The sequence below is a fragment of the Streptopelia decaocto genome, assembly GCF_964273445.1.
Source record: "Streptopelia decaocto genome assembly, chromosome: 4".
Lineage (NCBI taxonomy): Eukaryota > Metazoa > Chordata > Aves > Columbiformes > Columbidae > Streptopelia > Streptopelia decaocto.
In genome coordinates, this window is record NC_138658.1 from 5,569,687 (window position 1) to 5,590,913 (window position 21,227).

General features: G+C 39.5%; 1 protein-coding gene across 9 annotated transcripts in view; it reads right to left on the bottom strand.

Moving 5' to 3' along the window:
• MANBA (mannosidase beta) overlaps positions 1 to 21,227 on the bottom strand; it is a 50,134-nt gene that overhangs the window by 18,106 nt on the left and 10,801 nt on the right. For 8 of the 9 annotated variants that reach the window (XR_014183977.1, XR_014183978.1, XR_014183979.1 and 5 more), the window contains exons 4-12: positions 20,751 to 20,921; positions 18,126 to 18,249; positions 15,544 to 15,719; positions 12,438 to 12,548; positions 7,361 to 7,512; positions 6,477 to 6,594; positions 3,657 to 3,743; positions 2,909 to 3,076; positions 96 to 314 (exon numbers count right to left, since the gene is read on the bottom strand). Coding sequence is in view for 4 of the 9 variants with exons in the window: in XM_082051933.1 (XP_081908059.1) it covers positions 96 to 314; positions 2,909 to 3,076; positions 3,657 to 3,743; positions 6,477 to 6,594; positions 7,361 to 7,512; positions 12,438 to 12,548; positions 15,544 to 15,719; positions 18,126 to 18,249; positions 20,751 to 20,921 (1,326 nt within the window). In the remaining 5 variants the exon portion in view is untranslated. The remainder of the gene's footprint in view (positions 1 to 95; positions 315 to 2,908; positions 3,077 to 3,656; positions 3,744 to 6,476; positions 6,595 to 7,360; positions 7,513 to 12,437; positions 12,549 to 15,543; positions 15,720 to 18,125; positions 18,250 to 20,750; positions 20,922 to 21,227) is intronic. The other variant, XM_082051934.1, reaches the window with a different exon arrangement.

Consider the following 21,227-nt stretch of genomic DNA (forward strand, 5'->3'; position numbering starts at 1 on the left):
CTACGCTCCAGATGCTGTAGTTTGTTGGGAAGATGCTTTTTGCCCTCGCTAAATGAGAACAGAGGGGACAAGCAGGTGTGGAAGCCCAGCCTTACCTTTTCGATCGTACTGAAGGAAGGCCAGGATTGAAATCCGTACTCTGAAGCAAAACGAGTTTTAGGATACACTGTCCAGTTCCAGCAGTCACTGCTATAGTCATAAAAGTGAGTGTCACCATAATGGGTATCATAAGGGTTCTGGGAGATCCAGCCTTCTTTAATCGACTCCAAGCCATTGGTGGGACTGGATGCAATAAAAGGACGACTCTTATCTTCCTGAGATTTAAAACCAAATCAAAACAAAAACACAACCTGCTCACAAAGTGATCGGCTTTTATGACCTCAATACACAGACCACATTTTGAAGGGGGGTGGAGCACATGCCTTTTCCAAATTTCTGCATCACCACCTAGGAAACATCCCACTTTGCGCCCCGACGTTCATCATCCTTACTCGCTTAATTAGTTTTTTATTCATGTTCTTGGAGGACAGATAGTGCTTGTGCTGCTGTTCTAAGGGATTCTCTCCTCACATCAAGAGATCTATCTTTATATGCTTCTAAATTCTTAATGAAAGCTATTTAAAGTGTGCCTCATGAAAAATAAACTCAAGGAACATTAATAATTGAGTACTGTGACTTCTTTATGGAACATCATTTCTTTTGGAGTGTTTTTCCAAAACATGATTTTCCCCTAAGTATTCACCTAAATTTAACCCTAACAATTTAATCCAGATACTCTGCTCCTAACACTTGCATGGTAGCATTGCAAGTTATTGTCATCTTGGCTGGCTCTTCATACTAAGATAGACAAGAGTATAAGAGGGGTTACACTTCAAATTGTTCAGCGCTGCCTTCATTTATAGCCTCAGTACATTTAGTGCACTCAATCTTTTAGCAGTACCCTCCTAAACACTGAAGGAATCCTTTTGCAGGTATAATTCATTTCGCATGCTACTTGTAGTAAAACAGAGGCCTGAGTTAGTTACCAGTTGCAAGTTGCAGCAACTGGCTCAAATACAGCAAAGCTCTTAGACATGTGCTTCATTTTAAGAAACAGTCCCATTCCCCTCTGTCCCCATTTTTTTTTTTAATGTTAGTAATTAATAATTAACTGAAACCATTTACTACAGGATATCCAGGATTCCCTGAAGTCTTTAGCTCAAACTTCAAAGCCCTTTTAAGCTATCCAATCCAGTAGTGCTAGCAGTTACAGGTTTCCCCAAGCTGGCTTGTATTACACAGGACCTGAAATTATTTAACTGTGTGCTTCCTTCTGGCACTCAAAAAAAATAGTTATTCTATGGGTTTAAAATAGAAGAGGATCCGTCCTGGACAGCAAAACCGCACAAGTGAACTGTAACCAAAAACCAGTATCAAGTCAGAACACCTCACTTTGCTGCACATGTACTGACCACCTAACCACAGGAACACCACAGTGTATCTTTACAAACAAGTCAGTTCCAAAAAACCTTAACTGAAATATAGAAATCTAAAACCAAGATGTTAAGTGGGAATATAAGACACCATTACCATTTAGAATACATAACTGCCCTCAAGAATGGGATCCTTTCCTGCAGGTTCTTTCAAACCCGGCCTCATTTTTATTGTTTCCTTGTATTTCAACTTTTCCAGTAGAAATGTGTTCTAAATTCTCAGAGTACAACTAGTCTGACAATGCTGGTAGCCTCCAATTACAAGCAATAATACCACTGTCACCTATATACTGAGTGCCTGTCCTAGCAAAAGGAAACTTGAGGTCACGAAATGTCTGCCATCCTGGAAAAGATAGAGATTAGACTAAAATTATCATACCCTGAAGTCAATAAGATCCTGCTATACAAGGGATAACTGAGTAGGAAAATGCTACTTTTAGGTTAAAAAAACCCTCATACTCTTGTTGAAGAGGAAAGGTTTAACTGGACAAACTCTTGCAGCATTTTGTTTCTTAGCTAACAGGAGAGTTAAGAATAATCACCTGTGGTGGAAGCATTGTTTGTTAACCACTAGACAGTTACACAACAACAGCTTGGGACTTTTAAATCAATTTCACTCTACATGCACACAAAAAAGACAGTTAAAATCATATTCCAATAAATAATGAAGAACTGCACTACTTCTAGGAGGTAAAATAAAACTGCAAAAGCTGCACAAAACAAGAAGCGCCAAATCACAGTAAACTTCATCACAGATTCCAGGTGCTTCTGGTCTGCATGACCACAGTTTAAATCTTATGACAAGATATTTTATTTCGCCTTCGTATACTGTAAAGTACCACTAATCTGTTTTTCAAAACCACACAATATAATGACTAGATAGCATCAGGACAATGTTTAGCATAGCTTTTGTTTAACCTACTTAAGCCAAAAAACTTAACAAAATCAGGATAAAGGAAATCTGATCATCTAGATTACTTAATTAATGGGCAAGTTGATTTTTTTTTTCCACTGGATGTGAAGGTATTTATGGAGGTATTACAAATAGGAAGGAAACAAGAAGGTGTCTGCCTGGACGCCTTCCTGTGTAACCTCATCTGGGCGTTCCTGCTCCAGCAGGGGATTGAACTAGATGATCTTTCGAGGTCCCTTCCAATCCCTGACATTCTGTGATATCCACTGAATTTTTCAGGTCTTCCTTAAGATATCACAAACTGTTAGAGACACAAGTCATTTTTTGGTTTGTTTTACTTTGAGGATAAGTCCTGAGTTTAGGGAGTTGTTTACAAGAGCCAGGAAAGTACAGTTCCTCAAGAATGTGCTGGTTTTCATTTCTCAAAAGGATTAAAAAATAAAGAACTCCAAGTTGCTCAGATTCCAAAAATTAAAATCTTTTGTCAAGCCACATCCCCCTAGAGTTTCTTGAGATCACTTACAGCAAGAACTATTTCTTGGATGTTCTTCACATAAAGCATCACGTAGTCTTTGATATAGGTTTCTCTGTCAGCATAAGGTATGGAAAACCAGTTGCTTGCAATTGCTGCTTCATTTTCATTGTTTCCACTCCACAGAATAATTGATGGATGGGATTTTAAACGTCTAACCTGAAATACAATGTACCGTTTCAGAAGTCGAGCAAAATTACTTCTCTTAACAATTAAAAAAGAAAATAACTTCACTACTACTTGAATTACAAGTCTACATGCTTATTACATACGCTGAGCCTACGATTCCTGTTTTTATCTGCACCGTTGACTATTCCCTCAGCTCTCCATGAGGCTCAAACTTTTGTAATACACGCTTACAGAGGGGCAAACTTTTAATATGCTGACATGTATCCACCATATGCACATGTGTATCTCCAGCCTTATCTACTCAGCCACATGGAAAGGGTAAATTCTGTGCTAAGGCACACTGCAATCATTAGAGCTCATTCTCAGTGAATGCTTCAAAAACATCCTTCAGAAGAGAGCAGTTTGGACATGAGGAAGGCCTGTACCTCTGCTTGACTGACTACTCCTGCAAGTAAGTTAGCGAGGATTTAGGAAGGTTACATTTTGTGTCTGCTACATAAAGGTACACTAAAACCACTTCCAAGTAAGCATTTCTGGAAAGCTAACTAACACAGTCAGTCAATCAAAGCTAGGTAATGGGAAATAGAGCTTCGAAACGCGAACAAAATACCTGATGAGAAACTTCTGCTCTTACAGAGTCTAAATAATTCTGGTCAGTTGGATACAGTGCACATGCAAACATAAAATCCTGCCAAATCTACAAGGAAAACAAAAGAAAAAAAAGTCTGTTAGCAAATCATTTTACATACTTGAAAAACATATGGTTATTGGGATGCACAATCATTTACTAAGACAGACATTATTTATGTAAAAAATAATGAAAATCTTCTATTTTTTTTTTCTTTTAAAGTGCCACCTGAACAATCACATTCCTCCATGGGGTTCAGTGTGTGCATACCCCACTGTGTATTTCCTCAATATCACAGTTGTAAAATATTCACCCTTAAGAATCAGATCCTGACAACCTTCATTGCTCAGTAGAGGGAGTTCAGTACGTTTCAGTGGAATAACTGCAACCCATGTATTGCTCAAATGTGAACGTGGGGCAATCTCCAGCTGAAAACAACAATTTTGTATTTACTACTTTGCAGGTGTAAAACCAAATCCCCACTGCTTATTAAAAAATGAAAGAGTCATTTTTTCTGACATGGTATCAAACACACTTAACGAATGTTCAAATGTACTTGTTAACAAAGCACTTCCACAATGAATGCACAAACTGATCCCAAAAAAAGCAAATCCTACCCAGTAAGAGGGGGTAGAAAAAAACAAGATCCTCTAACACCAGTGATCTTTCTCTTAAAAGAAAGATCAGGTAGACACCACCAGAGACCAGTAAGCCTTTCAACTCAACAATGAACTCTATTTGTACCTTGAAGGAAAAAAAATCACAAAAAAGGGGAAAGGAACCCAATGACATAGGTACGATCTCGTTTTACCCGTTCTGTATTCTAAATTGACGTAACTTATAGACTCCTGATAGTCTATCCCAAATGTTAACAAAAAGATCTCTTGAAGGGGCACATTAAACCAAAGGAGTCCATAGGAGACCAAGCTTTTCTGCACATGGTGCTACATAAGCACCAGAGCAGCTCCTCATAAAATCGCATTTTCCTTGCAGCAAAAACATGCTTTTCCATTACGTTTTTCAGCATACATTCCCCAAGAAAACTGAAGATAAGGAACAGGACAGGTGGAGGTAATGGATCCATTAATAATTGTTACAATCCTAGCGCTGTATCACAAAGCAAAACTATTGCTGAAGAATCAGTGACTGTGTAGAGTCAAAACTCTCTATTGAAATAAACTTTCTCTTGCTATTTCCCTCAGTGAGTTATCACTGTTTTTCCTTAAGCACAGTTTGACTCTAACGCACTTTTAAGCCTTTGCAAGACCACCAGAAGAAACAAAACCAAAAGCCTCCATCATCACCCCCCTCCCAGAATAAAGGTCTGATTTTCTGCATTGACGAGCTATTTTGGCTGCTAAATAAGACCCAAATTTTGCATTGAGCACTGTACAGGCACAGATCTAAGTGGCCTACTTAGATGCCTGGTGTCAAAAATGAAAGAACCGTAAGTGCTCAGAAGCCCTGAAAATCAGGGCACTCATTCAGATGACTAAAATAGATGTAACATTTTTTTTTTTCAAGCACACACAGCAGAAAGCAGCAAGGTATCAATTCTGTTTCCCCGCTTTTTATGCTGTAGAGAAAGACCAAACACACTACTTTGGATTTTAATACCAGATGCAACTTGGCCGTCACTCATCTAGTCATTGTTTCATCAAAACTTACTAACATGTGCCTCCAAGCTCATCTAATAAAAGGTACTTATCTAGAATTATCAGTGTTTGCAGCAGGTGTTCCCCTTACAGCTACATTTATACCCAATTACAGCTTGTTCAAAATGGCCCTTTGGATCTGGCCTTCCACACTTGGCTTTAGGCCAAGTGAAATACTTTTGGTTTAAAAGTTTGAACAAAAAAACCCCTCCAAGCCTTTTCAGCTATTGCTATAAAAGAGAAACTACTTTTCAAAGAAATAATATCTATTTCCACAGCAAAGAAGAGCATAACTGCCTTCTGCAGTGTTTTAATAACTCGGAGGTGGCCGAAAACACAAAACTCAAATACCTCCTTGAGGTCAGATTGCAAGGCCTTTGCTCGCAACCTGGGCCACATACTCAAGCACTCAGTTTCTTCAGTGAGGCTGTTCTCACATAAGTAAACCCTAAACACAGGTTCAGAAAAGATATTGATCTTGTGCATAACCCCCTTTTCCATGTATTACTTGTTTCACAACTATATGAGTTGTAAGTCCCTGTTGATGCCTACAGTGCTGATCATTACAGCGTAAACACTGTCGTCTTGCATCAAGTGCCATTACTAGTACCAGTTTCTCAGCTATTCATTCCTTCTCTCATCCTTTCCCAAGAGAGCAGGAAATGTAGAACTGGGAGAGCGATGAGAGTTTTGGTCTGAAAAGAGATAAAAGTTGAAGTCACAGTCTTGTTGCTCTAATTTGAGGAAATATAAGGGAGAGGGAGGGAAAAAGACAGTGGCAGAAATCAGAAGGAGATAAAGGGGAGATCTGGGCTGGGAAGGGAGGTGGGGATGAGTGAGGAACAGAGTTGTAGCCTCAGTAACAAGAGAAAATACAAGCTGGGGTTCTAATATAAGGTTTCCAAAATATCATTTCCAGTTTCAACAGACAGCCTCAGTAATCAAAACGCATTCAAATTAAAAAAAAAAAAAATAATAAAAAAAAAATCAGGTTGATATGACTTCTCAGGTTGGTACTCTACCACTTGCTTTGGAAAGATGGCTAGAACTTATGTATTAAATCTCTTATTTTGTTCATTTGGAGTAGGTTTTTATTTACAAGTTCTTGTCAGTTTTTAAATAAGTGTTCTGTGTCTAGTGTTTTTACCATCATTCCTAGTTCATCACAAATATCGTAGAATTCATCTTGTTCATATACTCCTCCTCCCCAAACCCGAAGTGCATTCATGTTGGCATCTGCTGCAGACTTCAAGAGTAGCCATAATCTGTCAAATACAAAAAGATTTATACAAGTTTGGTGAACCTGTATCACTTAGGAGTTTCTAAGGTTATACCCAAAAAAAGCCCAAAAACAAAACGAAAAAACCACCACACAAAACCCAAACATTCATCTTTAGCAGGCAATCTAAGACTATAACTTTGCTAGAAACCAGACTACTTTGATAGCTTCTAGGCCTGCATGTCTGGACAGAGCTCTCAAAAAGCAATTTTTTTCAGAAAAAATTCACTTGGTCTTGTTAACACTTATGAAACAGATGGAGTGACACATGCAACTAAGTGCTTTTACTTTTATCAGCAGGACCAGATTTAGAAATACTATATTTTATTAATCAGTTTGCTCTTTTCTCTTCAGATATTACTTTAAATATCAATCACTTGAACTCAAATCATCATCATTTAAACTCATTCAGAAATCTTTACTCTCTTCCTAAATTCCACTATGCATAGCGAGAAGGTGGGTAGTGAGAGGGGGAGGAGTAGAACCAATGAATGTGTCCCAGACAATAGGATCAGACACCCCTAAAAATACTTGAGAGGTCAGTAACCTGCGGACAGCAAACCACCACCTTTCCATCACTTATTGCACTTATATGCCTTGAACATCACTCAAGGCTATTAATATTAATTAAGCCCTAATTCTGAGGCCTCCAACCCACAACAATTAGTGTCCTAACTTGAAAGGAGTTCCTTTGATATCACGAGGAGGAAAACATGATCCTTTCTCCTTAGAGAACATCAAATGTGGCTTACGTGTCATAGGTCACTCTGTCCTGGAAAGAATCTGCTGGAATCCAGTTTGAGCCTTTGATGAAAATGGGTCGGCCATTGATTCTAAAGTAGAAACTCAGGCCTGGTGAGTCAGGAATAGGCTCCTGAACAAGTTCCACTGTCCGAAAATAGGCCTGTGAAGACATGAAACTTAGGTTTAAAGCAGACAAAAAATAATTAAAATAAATGAAGGAAATCATTAAAAAAGGGATTCAACTGAACAACAAGAGCTTAGAATTTGTCAAAGAGTCAAAAGATGCCGTCTCATCTCTAAATTACTGCTTGATTAAAACACACTATAACAGGGGAAAAAAGCATCCTTCTGATAAACCTGTTCACTTTTTAAAGTTACTATCACATTAAGAGAGAGGGAGGAAATATGCTCAAACAAGTGTGCATATGTGTATAAATGTAAGAGGCAGGTGCGTGTTTGCTTGCTGCAGAACTCAGTTTAAAGTCCACGTGAGGACCAGCAAGAGGAATGAAGTGGTTCCAATACATCTGACACACCATTCCCTCTGCAATCTTCTCCTTACAGAAGAAGACTACAGCAGCTTCAGCGAGTCTTGTCCCTGAATGCCTGTTTTCAGGTTCATCCAGTAAAAGCAAAATCTTTTGCTGCCCTGAAATATCTTTTTAATAGGTGTAGCAATTAAAGAAAAAAAGATGTGCACGCAAACACAAACGCCAGGTTGGAAGTGAAGGGCCCTCTGGCCACCGCAGCTGTGTTTGAACAGCATCATCAGCAATAAGGTTTCAGAGGGACCAGTTCAGCTAAATAACCAGTAGTTGTGTAAGGCATTAAAGGTCATTCCAGATAAAAGCACATCTCAAGAAGGCAGCAAACTTTTACAGCTGCTCTTTCAGCCTAGTATCTCATATTGTGTACTGCAGATGTTGAAAAATAAAACACTCATTTCTGCAGGTGGGAGAAAAGTCCTCAAGAAATCATTCTGGACATGTTTTGGGACTTCAGTCAAAGCAACAACGCTGCTGAGAGGTATCCTGATTGCACCAACATGAACACAGTCAATTCCACAGCCAGGAGAGAGCAGTTAGGTGACTGCAATAATACTTTGTGCTGACCCCTCATTTGTAGAGGTGTCTTCCCCACCTGCAATGTTAGGCTCCTGCAAAGTGTTACAGAAAACATCTCATTCAGGGAGGATTTAGACTTCTTTTTCTCCTTCATCCTTGTCCCAGTTCAAGTTATCTAGACCAGAAAGAAAAACCTCTTTCTTTCTGGTACCTGTTGCTCATTGTCATAGGGACACCACTGAGAAATTAAATAAAATGAAGTGAAATAAAATGGCACATTTCAGCCAGCTCACACCAAGCAACAAGTTTGGGTCAAGAACCTCTGTTTTTCTAGACTAGCCCCTAAGATAGCAACCACTCCTCCCTTGAATGAATATTTGCTCTACCTTTTCAAAAGGTCAGCTGGGAGAGTACAGCCTGTTCTCTCTGCCACAAGCTACAGTTGGGACAAGTATTTGTCAGTATATCAGGCTGAAATTAACCTAGTTAAGTGTAAGTGGTACACTTGTCTTTTAGATAAAATGTAATTTTTTATTTCACACACCAGACAAGGCTGAAGTTCAAATGGGAAAAGACTAATCCCACTGAGGGACTACATTTTTTAAACTTTCAGCTTATCAAAAGTCATATGGAGAGACAAGAAAATTATTTATAGTGGTAGAGAAGACAATGAAAAAAAATCACTGCTTTTTGCACTTCCTCTTTGGTGTTTCTTAGTCAACTGGACAGATATTAATTAAATACCTGGACAGAGACAATGCACATGACAAAACAGACGTATGAGTGGAGAGTGCAGATCACTGACCTCAAACTAAACCCCTCTGCAGCGTGGCAATACCAAAACATAGAAACGGAATGAATTAAAAAAATGGGACTGGCCCCAAGTCCTGCAGTGTTTTCCAGTGTTGCCCCGGCTGGGCTCAGCATCCAGACCACTAAAGGCATTCCCAGCCGGAAAAAAAACTACAAAATCAGACCACTGAGAGGACATTTCAGACTCCCTGTCCAATATCTCATACCTGTACTGCGAACAGCACGCCCTGCCTTTTTACCACTGTGATCCCATTGCACACTAGGTCAGTTGAAGATAGACTAGCACAATGAACTTGGCTTTAGGACAAAAGTCTTACATCCATTCCTAGAATTTTGCAGATTTATTTTAACATGAGAAGTTGAATTAAAAAAACAATCAGTATTTCATACAACTTTCATGTTTATCTTAACTACTGTAGGCTGCAAAAGAAAAAAAAAATACATTATGAGTACTATACTAGCAAAAAAGTTCTAACTTTCCTCCAGTTAATTCCATTACTTGGAGAAAAACTCCTCAGTCTCCAGCACAGCTCTTTTTTGTGTCACAAAATGGAATGGGATTTATAGTTGGGGCTCCCAAAGTATTTGGGAGATCCTCTTAATGGCTGTCATCAAACAGGTTGGGACTGTCTCAGAGCGCATTTGTAATGGAGCATCTATGTTAGTAACAGAAGTAATGTGATATTGCTTTATTCATGCTCAAGCGGAACTCATGCAACTGGCCAAACCCAAGGCAATCAAAGAGGCTGAAACACTCAGCCAGGACCACCCCTACAGCACCTTGACCACCATGAAATCCATCTGATAGACCTTGCTGCCTGAGGACTGATCATCTCTCCCAGTCTTGGAGCACAGAGAAGAGGGTCTCTAGCCACCACAGAGTAATTAACTGGTTTGGGGCACAATTAAGAAACAGATACCTGTCTTTTTGAGGCACATATAACTGCTTTGTACCTAATTAAGTGACCCGTGGATCACATTTGGCATTCCCAGATTTAGCAGTAGGAAAAGTAATAGGGACGAAGATGCCCAGAGCTGAAATATGATCACAGAACACCCCAGTGACCTAACAAATTAGCGCACAGCATGAAAGTGGTGTGACAACTAAAAGGCAGAAGGAAAGACTGCTGGAAGTCATGCTCAAAGGCCTGGGGGGAAAAGAGGGTGCATAAGGAAGGAGGGAAAGACAGCCAGAGGTTAAGCTCTTCCAAGTATTAAAACAGCGTCATGAAATAAAAAATTCTGATTACAGTGTTGAAGAAATAACCATATAGAAAGATGGGAAATCAGAATCAAAAAGCAAACAAATGCCTCACAAGGCAATGAAAGCCATAATAAATTCCTTGATGCAGGCATGGCAAGAAGTAAAGCAACTTAGCAATAGCAAATGGGACAGAACAGACACTTCCTCAAGAAAAACGATTTTATTCTGACATAATTTCTGTCTATGACCCAGAAATTTTCCCAAAGGATTAGTTAATGTTTTGGAGACTAACATGCCAGAAACCAGAGAGTAGTTCAAGCTAGAGGTAGTCTAATCTGATGTAAGACCAAGCTGTGTTTTCTCACCCTTTACTTTTCGTCTGTCCAAAGTTATGTAGATACTCACACGGGTACAAACCACTTGTGAAATGTGCCACCCCTCATTTTTTCTTTTTGAAAAGGGGGGTGGAGGGTGGGAAACATACTCCTCCTGAATACAGTGTTAGGTGGACAACAGAACAACAACTTTCAGGAACATTTTTCCCTGATTGTATCCCCTGAACTACTCCGAGTTCTTATTAACCCATATGAACGTTGCTATTCACTCCTGCTGACATGACAGCAAATTGTGGCAGAACATGAAAAAACTGCATATGGGTCCTTTTTCCACTTATACAGCTTGGTGCAGGCTGTGTCAGAATCCAAGGCAGCTTCACAGAAGACACGAAGGAAGAATAGATTTTACACTATGAATCTGTATATAAGCTTCATATGCTGGTTAACTTATAATGCCCACTGTGTGGTGCATTTGCCACCCCCTCCACCCCTTTCCCTTTAAAGAGGAAAAAAGAAGCAGCTTCTGAATATCTTTTGTAGACCATGAAGTCCCTATGATCACATGCCACAGGGCTCTATGAAACATTCTGATGCAATCAAGCAGTTTTCCTATCATTGTGCACTTTTCAAACAGTAACAATAGATTTTTTTTTTTTTTTTAACCAGCTTTATGGCCATATTTCCTACAACCAGGTTTTCTAGGCAAAATACACTCTGTTTATTTGGTGTAGCTTTTAATTGTTTCAAAATTAAATTGCTAAAAATAGCAAAGAATTACTATGATGAATTCATAATCAAACTAAGGGCTAGCTCTATAAAGACTGGGACTCCAGGGGCTACTGCTTTTCACAGCAGTTTTCACATGAACAAACCTTATAGCAAACAGCAGTTTTAGATGGCTGGTGACCAGATTAGTTTTTAATGAAGCAAGATGCATCACAATCACCTAACAGATGTGTAAATTTACTTAGTTGCTTCCGCATGTTGATGGCATAAAGAGCCTGGTCTAATTTGTATTTTTTTTTTTTCCAATAGACAATTGAAAATTACCTCATCTAGGCTTCTTAGTAAAAACAAACATATAATTATACAGCCAGTATGTTGAAGGAACCCTTATGCAAATATCCATGAATATTACTTTCATGGTCATATTTTAAGATGTTACCTCATCTTAAACCTGAAGCACATCTATCACGTTCTAACAAATGAATGTATGTTAGCTTCTTAGGAATGCATCTATCCCACAAATTTTTAAAAAAATTGAATTAACAAAAAAATCATCTCAGTAATAAGCCTTCACATGATCTATAGAAATCTAAAAGGGTTTTCCAGTGCATGATACAAAAAATGAGCATGATATATGAAGTTTAAAAGTGCTTTTTTTGTAGGATAGGAAACTTAAAAAGTAAACACCTCTTCTTTTCTGAGTTTCCAAATAACTATAGGACATCTTCCAGTCTGAATGCAAATGAAGGCATCCATACAAGCTAAGGCTACCAGAAAACACACAAATATATACTGTGACGTTAAAAACCCTCGTTTCTCATTAGCATTTTCATATGCATATTACAATCCAGCAAAATTTTAAAGAGCTCTAGATGCCCGCTATGCAGAGCAGGTGTTCTAACAGTGTTGGTGCAATGCAGTAGTAATAAGCTCCAGGGCTTACCTTTGAAAATTTCTCAATCTGGTGTCCTGTCTCCATGATGAAAGTTGTTGTCATGTTGTATCCTGTTTGCTTTCCATGTCCATTTGGCCACCAAGCCTCCACTGTAGAACTCTTGAGCATACAAGAGAGAAGGTCAGAGCAATGTGTATAAAACAATGCGTAACATGCACCTAAGGGCTCAGATATCTTTGTGTTAATTACCACAGCTCTAATGAGTTTACGTGCCTCAGCTGGGACATGGTAACTGGGATCTCCCTGGCTGCAGCTCTCAGGTGAAAATTATTTAAAGAGAAAAGTATGATTTCTCCTACTGAAGTCCGGGCTGTCACCTCACCTTGTGTCCACAATGGGCCATGAGCACACATACACATGTCTAACTGCTACCCCTCAGCTGGGCTACACTGACAGAATATTCCTCCAAAACTCAAATATCTAAGTGTCAGAAGCAGACACTGTTCACTAGCTTCTATATCTTAACCCTCCTCTCATTGATACATTTACCTATCATATACAACGTTCAATATACAGGGGTGATGCTTTTCAGTTGTAACCTTGGTAATATGTGACCATACTGACTGCTTCATTTATGTCAAGCTTTTAAGTCAGATTAGAAGTTTCATTCTCTCTTTTCAGTGTTTTCTGCTTTTTCTTTATGCCTCCCAAACACTTCATTAGTCCTTCATAATTTTTACAAGCATAAAAAAACTACCTCTAGGATGACAGGATGATATAATTTTCTCATTTTTCTAGTCACAGAGTAATATTCACATCTCCATTCCAGCAGCCTACTTCTGCTGCTCAACCCTATTGCCAACAGTTGCCCATTGAGTACACAACACAAAAATCATGGAAAGAAAGCACTAATGCATGCAACCAAACAATGGAGGGATCAGCACTGAATGGAGCCATGTAAGGAGCGCCTCAATCTTTTCAAATACAGTGAGGCCAGAGAGCAGCCCAACAACATGTTTTGCTGTAGCCATACTTGGACAGAATCATGAATGTATCTACTAACACTTCAGACTCCCCGATACAGAATTATCACAACTGCTTGTGCTGAACTACTAATCTCTGTGTCGCACAGAGCAAAATGGAAGCACAAAATCAGCGTGCGCCTCAACAACACAGGAGTGTTTGCAGCTGCCTGGCACGGCTGGAGTGTCTCATTGGCCACTAATGAAGTCACCCTCACGCTCTCCCTTAGCTGAGAAGCAAAATGCTGTCATGTTAGCAACACAGCACTCTGTGTGGTAATTGCAGGAAGGCTGCAACGCATCTCGAATGAGAACCATCACCCAAACGTCTGCTGACTTCACAACATAATCCGCAATAAGCTCTCAGCGAGAAATAAATTTCTGGTGAGGTCTCACTATTTAACATGCGCCACACAAGCCCGTCATACAGAGTAAGGGCTCCATTAGGCTCGTTGATACATGAAACACATTGCAGGGCATCTTGCAAGATCAGCTGATGTGAATTCATGCAGCAAAGCCTTTTATGTACAAAGAATAATAACACACTGTTGCCTCTGCTCTGAAGAAAGGGCTTCCTCACAAACCTGCGGTCATACCCCACTGACAGATTTCTTCTGAGCTTGGGGGTAGAGCAATTAATACACCAACATCATTTTTGAAGTTTCGCATTGCGGTGCCTGCTTAATGTAATCCCTGAAAAGGCTAAGCATAGACTAATAATTGTTTGAAATGAAACTAGGTATTTGTAATTGCTCATGCAACTTGCATGACAGATGACAACAGTAATAAAAATCATATGTTTGTATGCTTTCATGTCAAAATAAAACAAAGCACTTAAGTATGCAAGTCACTGAGCAAGCATACTAGAACATAAATACCCTGCTTGCCTTTAACACGTTTTTTCTCCACTCAAACAACTGACGAGATAACTTGAGAATACACACATAATGCATTCAAACTGGGGAAACAAATGCAGAGTTACACAGCAATAATCAGTAAAGCCAGTAAGACATACAAAAGTTTGAGGGCAGATCCTCAAACATTATAAACTGCCAGAATTGTCAGAAGTCCCAAATTCCTGCTCACAGCACATGGCTCACCCCCAAATCGAACCGTGCCCAGCAGTGAAGCAGACACAGGGCTCCCACCCTGCACAGCCAGCTCTACTGCAGCCCTGCGCTCTGAGCAAGAAGCCAAGACAAAGTTCATGGTGCTTTTCACCACACTGGGCTCCCTGCCTAATTCCAGACACCCACCTATTTGTCAACTAGAACAGACACATGGATTTTCTTCACTCTCAAGTCTATATATCTTTTCTCAATTACGCCTGTGTGAAAAATCTCAACAGTTTAAAAAACAAACAAACAAACCCAATTCTGTAGAAGTGAAATAATGGTGGTGAATTAAGTCTGCCACCACATAAGTTTCCCAACACTCTCTGAAGGTAAGCACACCAATTTTTTCTTCTTTCATCACTGGGATGCATACCAAATTAGTAATTTTTCAGTTGAGTTCTCTCTTCATTAGATCATCTTTTACCGCTCTAAAACTCCTCATGAGTTTTGTCTACCCAAGGGACTATAAGCCAATGTAAGGAAGCACTACTCCACAAAATTTCCACCAACCTTGCTGCCAGTCAAGTTCTTTATAAGGCTCTTTTGCTTTCATTTACCTGAAAAAGTATCTACTGAGAGGTTTGAGGAATATTTCCTCTCTTTCCTGGGAGAGCCATGTGTATTGTAGTACATTCTAGTCCCAATCAGACCAGTAAACAATGGCATGGGATACAAGATACCTACTGCCAGTTAAGTGAAGTGACACAGGGTATCCGAAGGTTATCTACCTAAGTAGCTCGTTTAGCAGTGGCTGGTAATGATGTAATCTTTTTGTTTTGCAGCAAGGTAAAGGCTTCATAATCCTTTTGACACAGAGTTACATGGCCCCACAGACATCAGTTTTTAGAGAGGAAAACAACACTTCTCCTGTCCTGTGAGGGATACAGAACTGTTGTTAAAGTCACCAACGCAGGAAGGGGAGGGAAGCCAAAAACTGGCATGGAGGCAGAAAGACACACTGGAAACCAGGGGAAATGTTTTGCAGTTGGCTGGGGTTCCACACACACACCTCCTTACCTTGTTGATGTTTACAAGCAGCACAACGCTGCCTTCTCCAGGTTGAAGCTTCACACTGAACGTTTGCTGCGTTTGCAACTTGGGAATGTTCACAGTCACAAGACCTGCAAGTGGCTTGGAGGCAACTACATCAAAAATAGACTCGATTTCAAGACTCCACTGCTGAACACTCTTTACTAAGTAAAGGGGGGAAAAATGGGAATTTAGGAACTGTGTTTATATACGTATTAGTTAACATTATCTCTCACCAAAGAAACAATGCAAACACCTCAAATTAAATTTAACAATTTCAGTCTGTGTTTGAACCAGACCTACAAGGTTAATCTTGTTCAGTGCATTTGGTATCTGTGTTTACATTTGCCAACTCAGAAGAGCTTTATTTATGTTTTATATATGTTTTATAACTCCTTTTTTCATTCAAAAGCCATCCAGGGGTTTTTCAGAGTTCTGTATAAAAGTCAGAGACCACGACACCAGTCACTTCATTAGGAAGGATTTTTTTCCCACCAACTCCCATAGACATTATATTTGCTTTTAGTCAGCACTCATATGAACATGGTGCTCTTTGGGAAAGATCGTAATCACAAGGCAGTACAATCACTTTTGTTGGTGAAACAAAACCAGTATTAACAGAAAACGAGCTGAATTCATCCCAGAGTCACTAGACAAAGTGAATGGAGTTATGCTGGGGATGAATTGGGCCCATTGTGTCTAGACTTGATGGGCTGTATCTTTATGTCCCTTCTGCCATCCAAGTGTGGTACAAGAAACAAGTTAATGACTTCCCTGAAATCCCTCTACAGTTACCTCAGACAGTCCTCTCCTTTACAGAACTTACTGAATAAGGCAAGATATGGTCAAGGGTACTCAAGATTAATGTGTAAATTTCCCATTAAGTTCAGCAATTAAATTACCTATCTACAAACATAGCCTGGCTAATCCTATACTTCAAATATTACAGATGAACATATAAGCAAAAGCAAATAAAACAGAAAACAAGGAAAACTAGAACTAAGACACATTTTGTATACACAAGCTACTAACCACTTTCTTTGTTCACGGATATATATTCCAGCTCTCCTTCCTCCAGGAGAGAAAGAGAGCTCCCTCCAAAAGCAAAGAATTACATTCTGCCCTGGTGAAATTTTCGCTGTCGTTTGTAGAATGAGGAGCAATGAATGTGTTCCCAAGTTTAGCATTACCCAGGAAGACCAATTTTCAGAAATGTTGAAGGGGTTAAAAAAGCCCCCACCCGACCCTGCAAGGGTCAGCCTTTACAGTGTGTTTTCTCTCCCCTCCAAGGGCATATAGAAATTCCAGCCCACTCCGAACTGCATGAACCATGGGGTCTAGGCACAGAAATCAAGAACAATGAATCTTTTACAGACTCAGTGGTCTATGACACCAGATCGGATGAGCAATATAACTGCACAGGCAGCTTGAATCCAAGTTGGTAATTTACTCTTTTATTTTTCAAATGTTACTGTGTATGAATACGAATAAGCTCTGGCTCTGGTTCCAAACCACTCTCTGCTGAATGAGGGAGCTTTGCTCTCTCAGCTCGTGCAGACAACAAGACTTTACCTACCAGAAGGTGGAGTTGTGGGAATGTGGGAGGGACCAGAAAAGATTTTTACTGTCACTAAATTTTAGAGAGCACAGGGAGTCTGTGCTGGGGCTTTCCATGGAAATTCCAGTCACGTTAATTCTAGCTAAGACCTGCAGCTATTTCAGGAAGCTTTAAAAGCAGCCAGGGAGTGACGTCTTCCTCTTTATTCATACACAACAACTCTATTCCCAAGGGCTGAAATTCAAGCCAGTGCAGAGGACTCATGTGCTACTCTTTACTCCACTGAAGACTGGGTTCAACAGGCACTGAAGGAAATCGTGTGGGTGGTCTACAATGGGGCATGTTACCATTTACAGAAAGTTTCAACAGAAAATTAACTCCTTTTTCTCATCTGAAGTGATCTTCAGAACAAAAGACAGGCAAATCAAAGATCACAACCAAGGGAGGAAACCGGTTAGGTAAGTTAGGTAGCAGGAATGGAAGAGGCCACCCTCTCAAATTGCAGCCTTAACAAATTATCCTTGTGTAGCACAACTGCTCCTCTCAGACTTCATCTTGTGTCCTGAAAACTCAGCGCTCTTGAAACTCTGCTCACTGTGCATTTGTCTTCCCAACACAACACTAAATTCCCATGGCAGCTTTGCCTTTGGTTTAAATGGAGGTGAGACAAAAGTGAGATGTATTTATCGGAAGTCTTGGTGAAAACATATGCCAATAAAAAAGAAACTTTTCAAAATAGAAGGGACTAATCTCAGCTATACTACATATATTTGTGCAGTTATTTGGGGATCTTAAAGCAAAACAAGATTATGAATTCCAACATAGTTAATTGCTGTTGTTTGTACTGAAGTGCTGTTTTAAGACCTAAAAAAGCGTGCTGTGGCAAGAACTATGCACAAAATCATACTGAAACAACAGAACGTTTCCTAACCTGACAGCTAATCAAGCTTAAAAATAAAACGGTTTGTATTCCAAGGGTGAAATAACAACAAAAAGTCATGACAGGACTTACCAAAAAGAGAAGTCACAGAAAAGTAAATCAGGTGATAATGGTTATAGGCCTCAATCCTAACATCTTTCCAGATTCCTTGAGTGGGAAAAGAAGGGCCCCAGTCCCAACTAAATGAACACTGCTCCTGGAATACAGAATAATTATATTAAAATTTCCTATTTTTCACATAGACATTGATGCTGTGCCAGAAATAAAAATTATTTGCCATCTAGAAATAAAATATTGCTGTGCACTGAAAGAATTTTCCGATTTCCATAAACCCAGAAGAGCCTAGAGTATTTTTTCTATTATTTCTTGACCAAACCTCTGCTGCTACTACCTGTATTATACAAAAAATAAAACTTTGTATTAAACATCCATGTATAGCAAGGTTTAAGCCAGCAGGTTACCCTCAATTCAGCTCTGAATTATCTTAGTTTGTAAGGTCAGTATTTAATTGTGTATCTTAAAGACAAAGTAAGTGAAAAAACTGATGGTTACAAAAGTTAAAGTATTCTAAAAGAATAATATCAGATTAAAAATCATGGCTATATCTGAAACACTTCCCCCTTTTTTCTTGTAACACCACACACTAGTACAAGGAAAGAGATGTGTATGTCTGGTGCGTTTGTGTATTTCAGTCATGTTCACTGTTTCTCCCCTTTTTATGGTTCTCTTAAGCAAAAACAAAGGGAACAAAGACATTGTTGAGAAGTAGCTTAGTTCTGGTTCTAACGTAAGAATAACTGTCAGAATTATAAAATGCCGGTCAGGCAGAGAAGTACCTTCACTGCTTTCCATTTAGCTATTTTCAAACCTGGTCAGCCCTGTAGTTAACAAATCCCTTGAAGACATCTATTCAGCTGCCCTCCAAGCTTCAGACAGCCCCAGCCCCCAAAGCAAATACAATAGATCCCCTTAAAGACTTGTACAGTGACCTGCAGTTCTAAATTTAGAGACTAATAACAGCCGAGGCATACTAATTTTGGCAAACCACATTGCACAAGTCTGACCTATCCCTTGCATCGCTGGAGTCCGCCTGCCTGCCTATCAAGTTGCAAAAGAGCCTTCCAGGAAGCCAGCACTGTACCTATTTCAAGTGTAAAAACAGGGACAACGCATTCTTAGAAAACAAGTCAGATTGAAAGTAATTTTCCCTTTATAACAAATAAACAAACCGCTGACAGACTGTCACGTTTCACTGGTAATATTGCAGAGACTGCTATCAGAAACAGTATGGCATAAGAACAATACTCTTGTATCACTCAAGTATCTTACCACTGCATTTCGCCACAAATTCCTCTTAAGATTTAGATGTGTTTACTGCACTTAATACTGAACCTAAAATGTGTAAACAGCTCTCCATTACTTTAAGACAGTATGTTTGTTTACTTTTAAATGTGACATCAGTGCGGTTGTTGCCATATATATGGACCTAAAGATGTTTCTGGAAATGTCTGGAGCAGCTTCCAAGTACAGTCAGACAACTCCTTTGAGGAAAAGCACTAGGGCATTTTCTTACGAATTTAAAGGTATAATTCAGTAAAGCATAAAATCATTCCTGGATGGTTTTGCTCTATAAATAAGAATACAGGTGTTTAAGTGCTTTCTTCCTTCCAAGCTCCTCCCTGCACTGATTTTTAAGACACACAGTGGACTCAGAAGAATTAATCAACCTTCTAAAATGTAGTGAAAACAAAAGTAGCAGCAGGTAATAATAACGACAACATCTTAATACTGAAGCATCTCCCCAGGACATGGAGTCCATGTTTCCATTAGCAAATTTGATAGGAAATTACATCCAGGTTTAGACTAACAAGATTCTACCCTTTTTTTTTGAGGAGGGTCTAAACATTAAGAAGATTAAAAGTAATGAACAAGAATGGCATTCAAGCGGAGAAAAACATGCAAAAAACACCCAAAAAGAGAAAGTCCAAAATAAAATCACCTGGCCGTTTTCTCTATCTGCTGCAAAGCTATCTGAAATACATGAGATGCTACTCAAATGACAGTTTGCCCTGAGAAGTTTAAACAGCATTGAAGCCATATCAGAGTTTCTGAGCTTCATTCATTGTATATTACATTGTTGTTTTCACAGAACATTGTACTTTTAAGTCACATTTCACAACACCATAATGAGAACAGGTCCTCTGTTGGATAACACTCCTCGGGACATGTCAGAGCTGCCAGTATAAATAGCACAGCACATGAGCAATAGCAAACACTCACAAAGCTGCCTGGCTGAGATTTTTACAGCCCTGGCAATATACACTGGTATTTGCAAGTGTGAAGTCTATTGTCAGCATACGTTGCTCAACCCACCCAGTGGATCAAAATGTAATGATTATACATTTCCCAATGCTATCCTGCTCTCTTAGCAGCAAGTCTCCTTACTGACTCCTTAATGAAAACAGCCTTTTAAACATTCTTATCACCTAGATATGAAGCCCGGCCTTCTTATGCCTCTTGTGTTATTGACATGATAGATTACAGGTTTCTAGGGGGGACAGAGGAAGAAAGCTGCAATGAAAAATATGCCCTACTTATAAAATGACATTGCAGGTTTCAGAATACATCTGTAAGGAAAGCACATGGTGCATTCCTCTTTCCAAGCCTAAAGCCACAGACAGACAATTCTGCCCCTACCTTCCTGATGAAATTAGCGTGGCACTCTCCTTTCTGCACAGGTGGAGGGCACGCTGGGGGGACGCTGTACGCTTTGTGACATCTGCTCTGCTCTGCTGCATATGAAACGGCTGACAAGAAATGGACTTCAACAAAATTGACCTCCTTGATCACACTAGTAATATCAAAGCTCTAGGTCAAGAAAACAGAACAAAATCATTACAGTGCTGACATTTATTTATGAGATTTATAATCCATGTTACATTGAGATTTTAATACCATACATCTATTATTCAAAGGCTTTTGAAGTACAGTCTGAACAGGCCCTGGTTTTGAAGGAAAAGAGAAGCTACTTCTTAAGCTGAAAAAAAGAGAAGACACAGTAACATTCGAGATACAAGCAGATGTTTCTGGACAAACCACTTTCCCCATACTGAGCCCCCACCGCAGGCTGCAGCACTCTGCTTGCACACAGAAGTGCTTGAGGGATAAGGACGG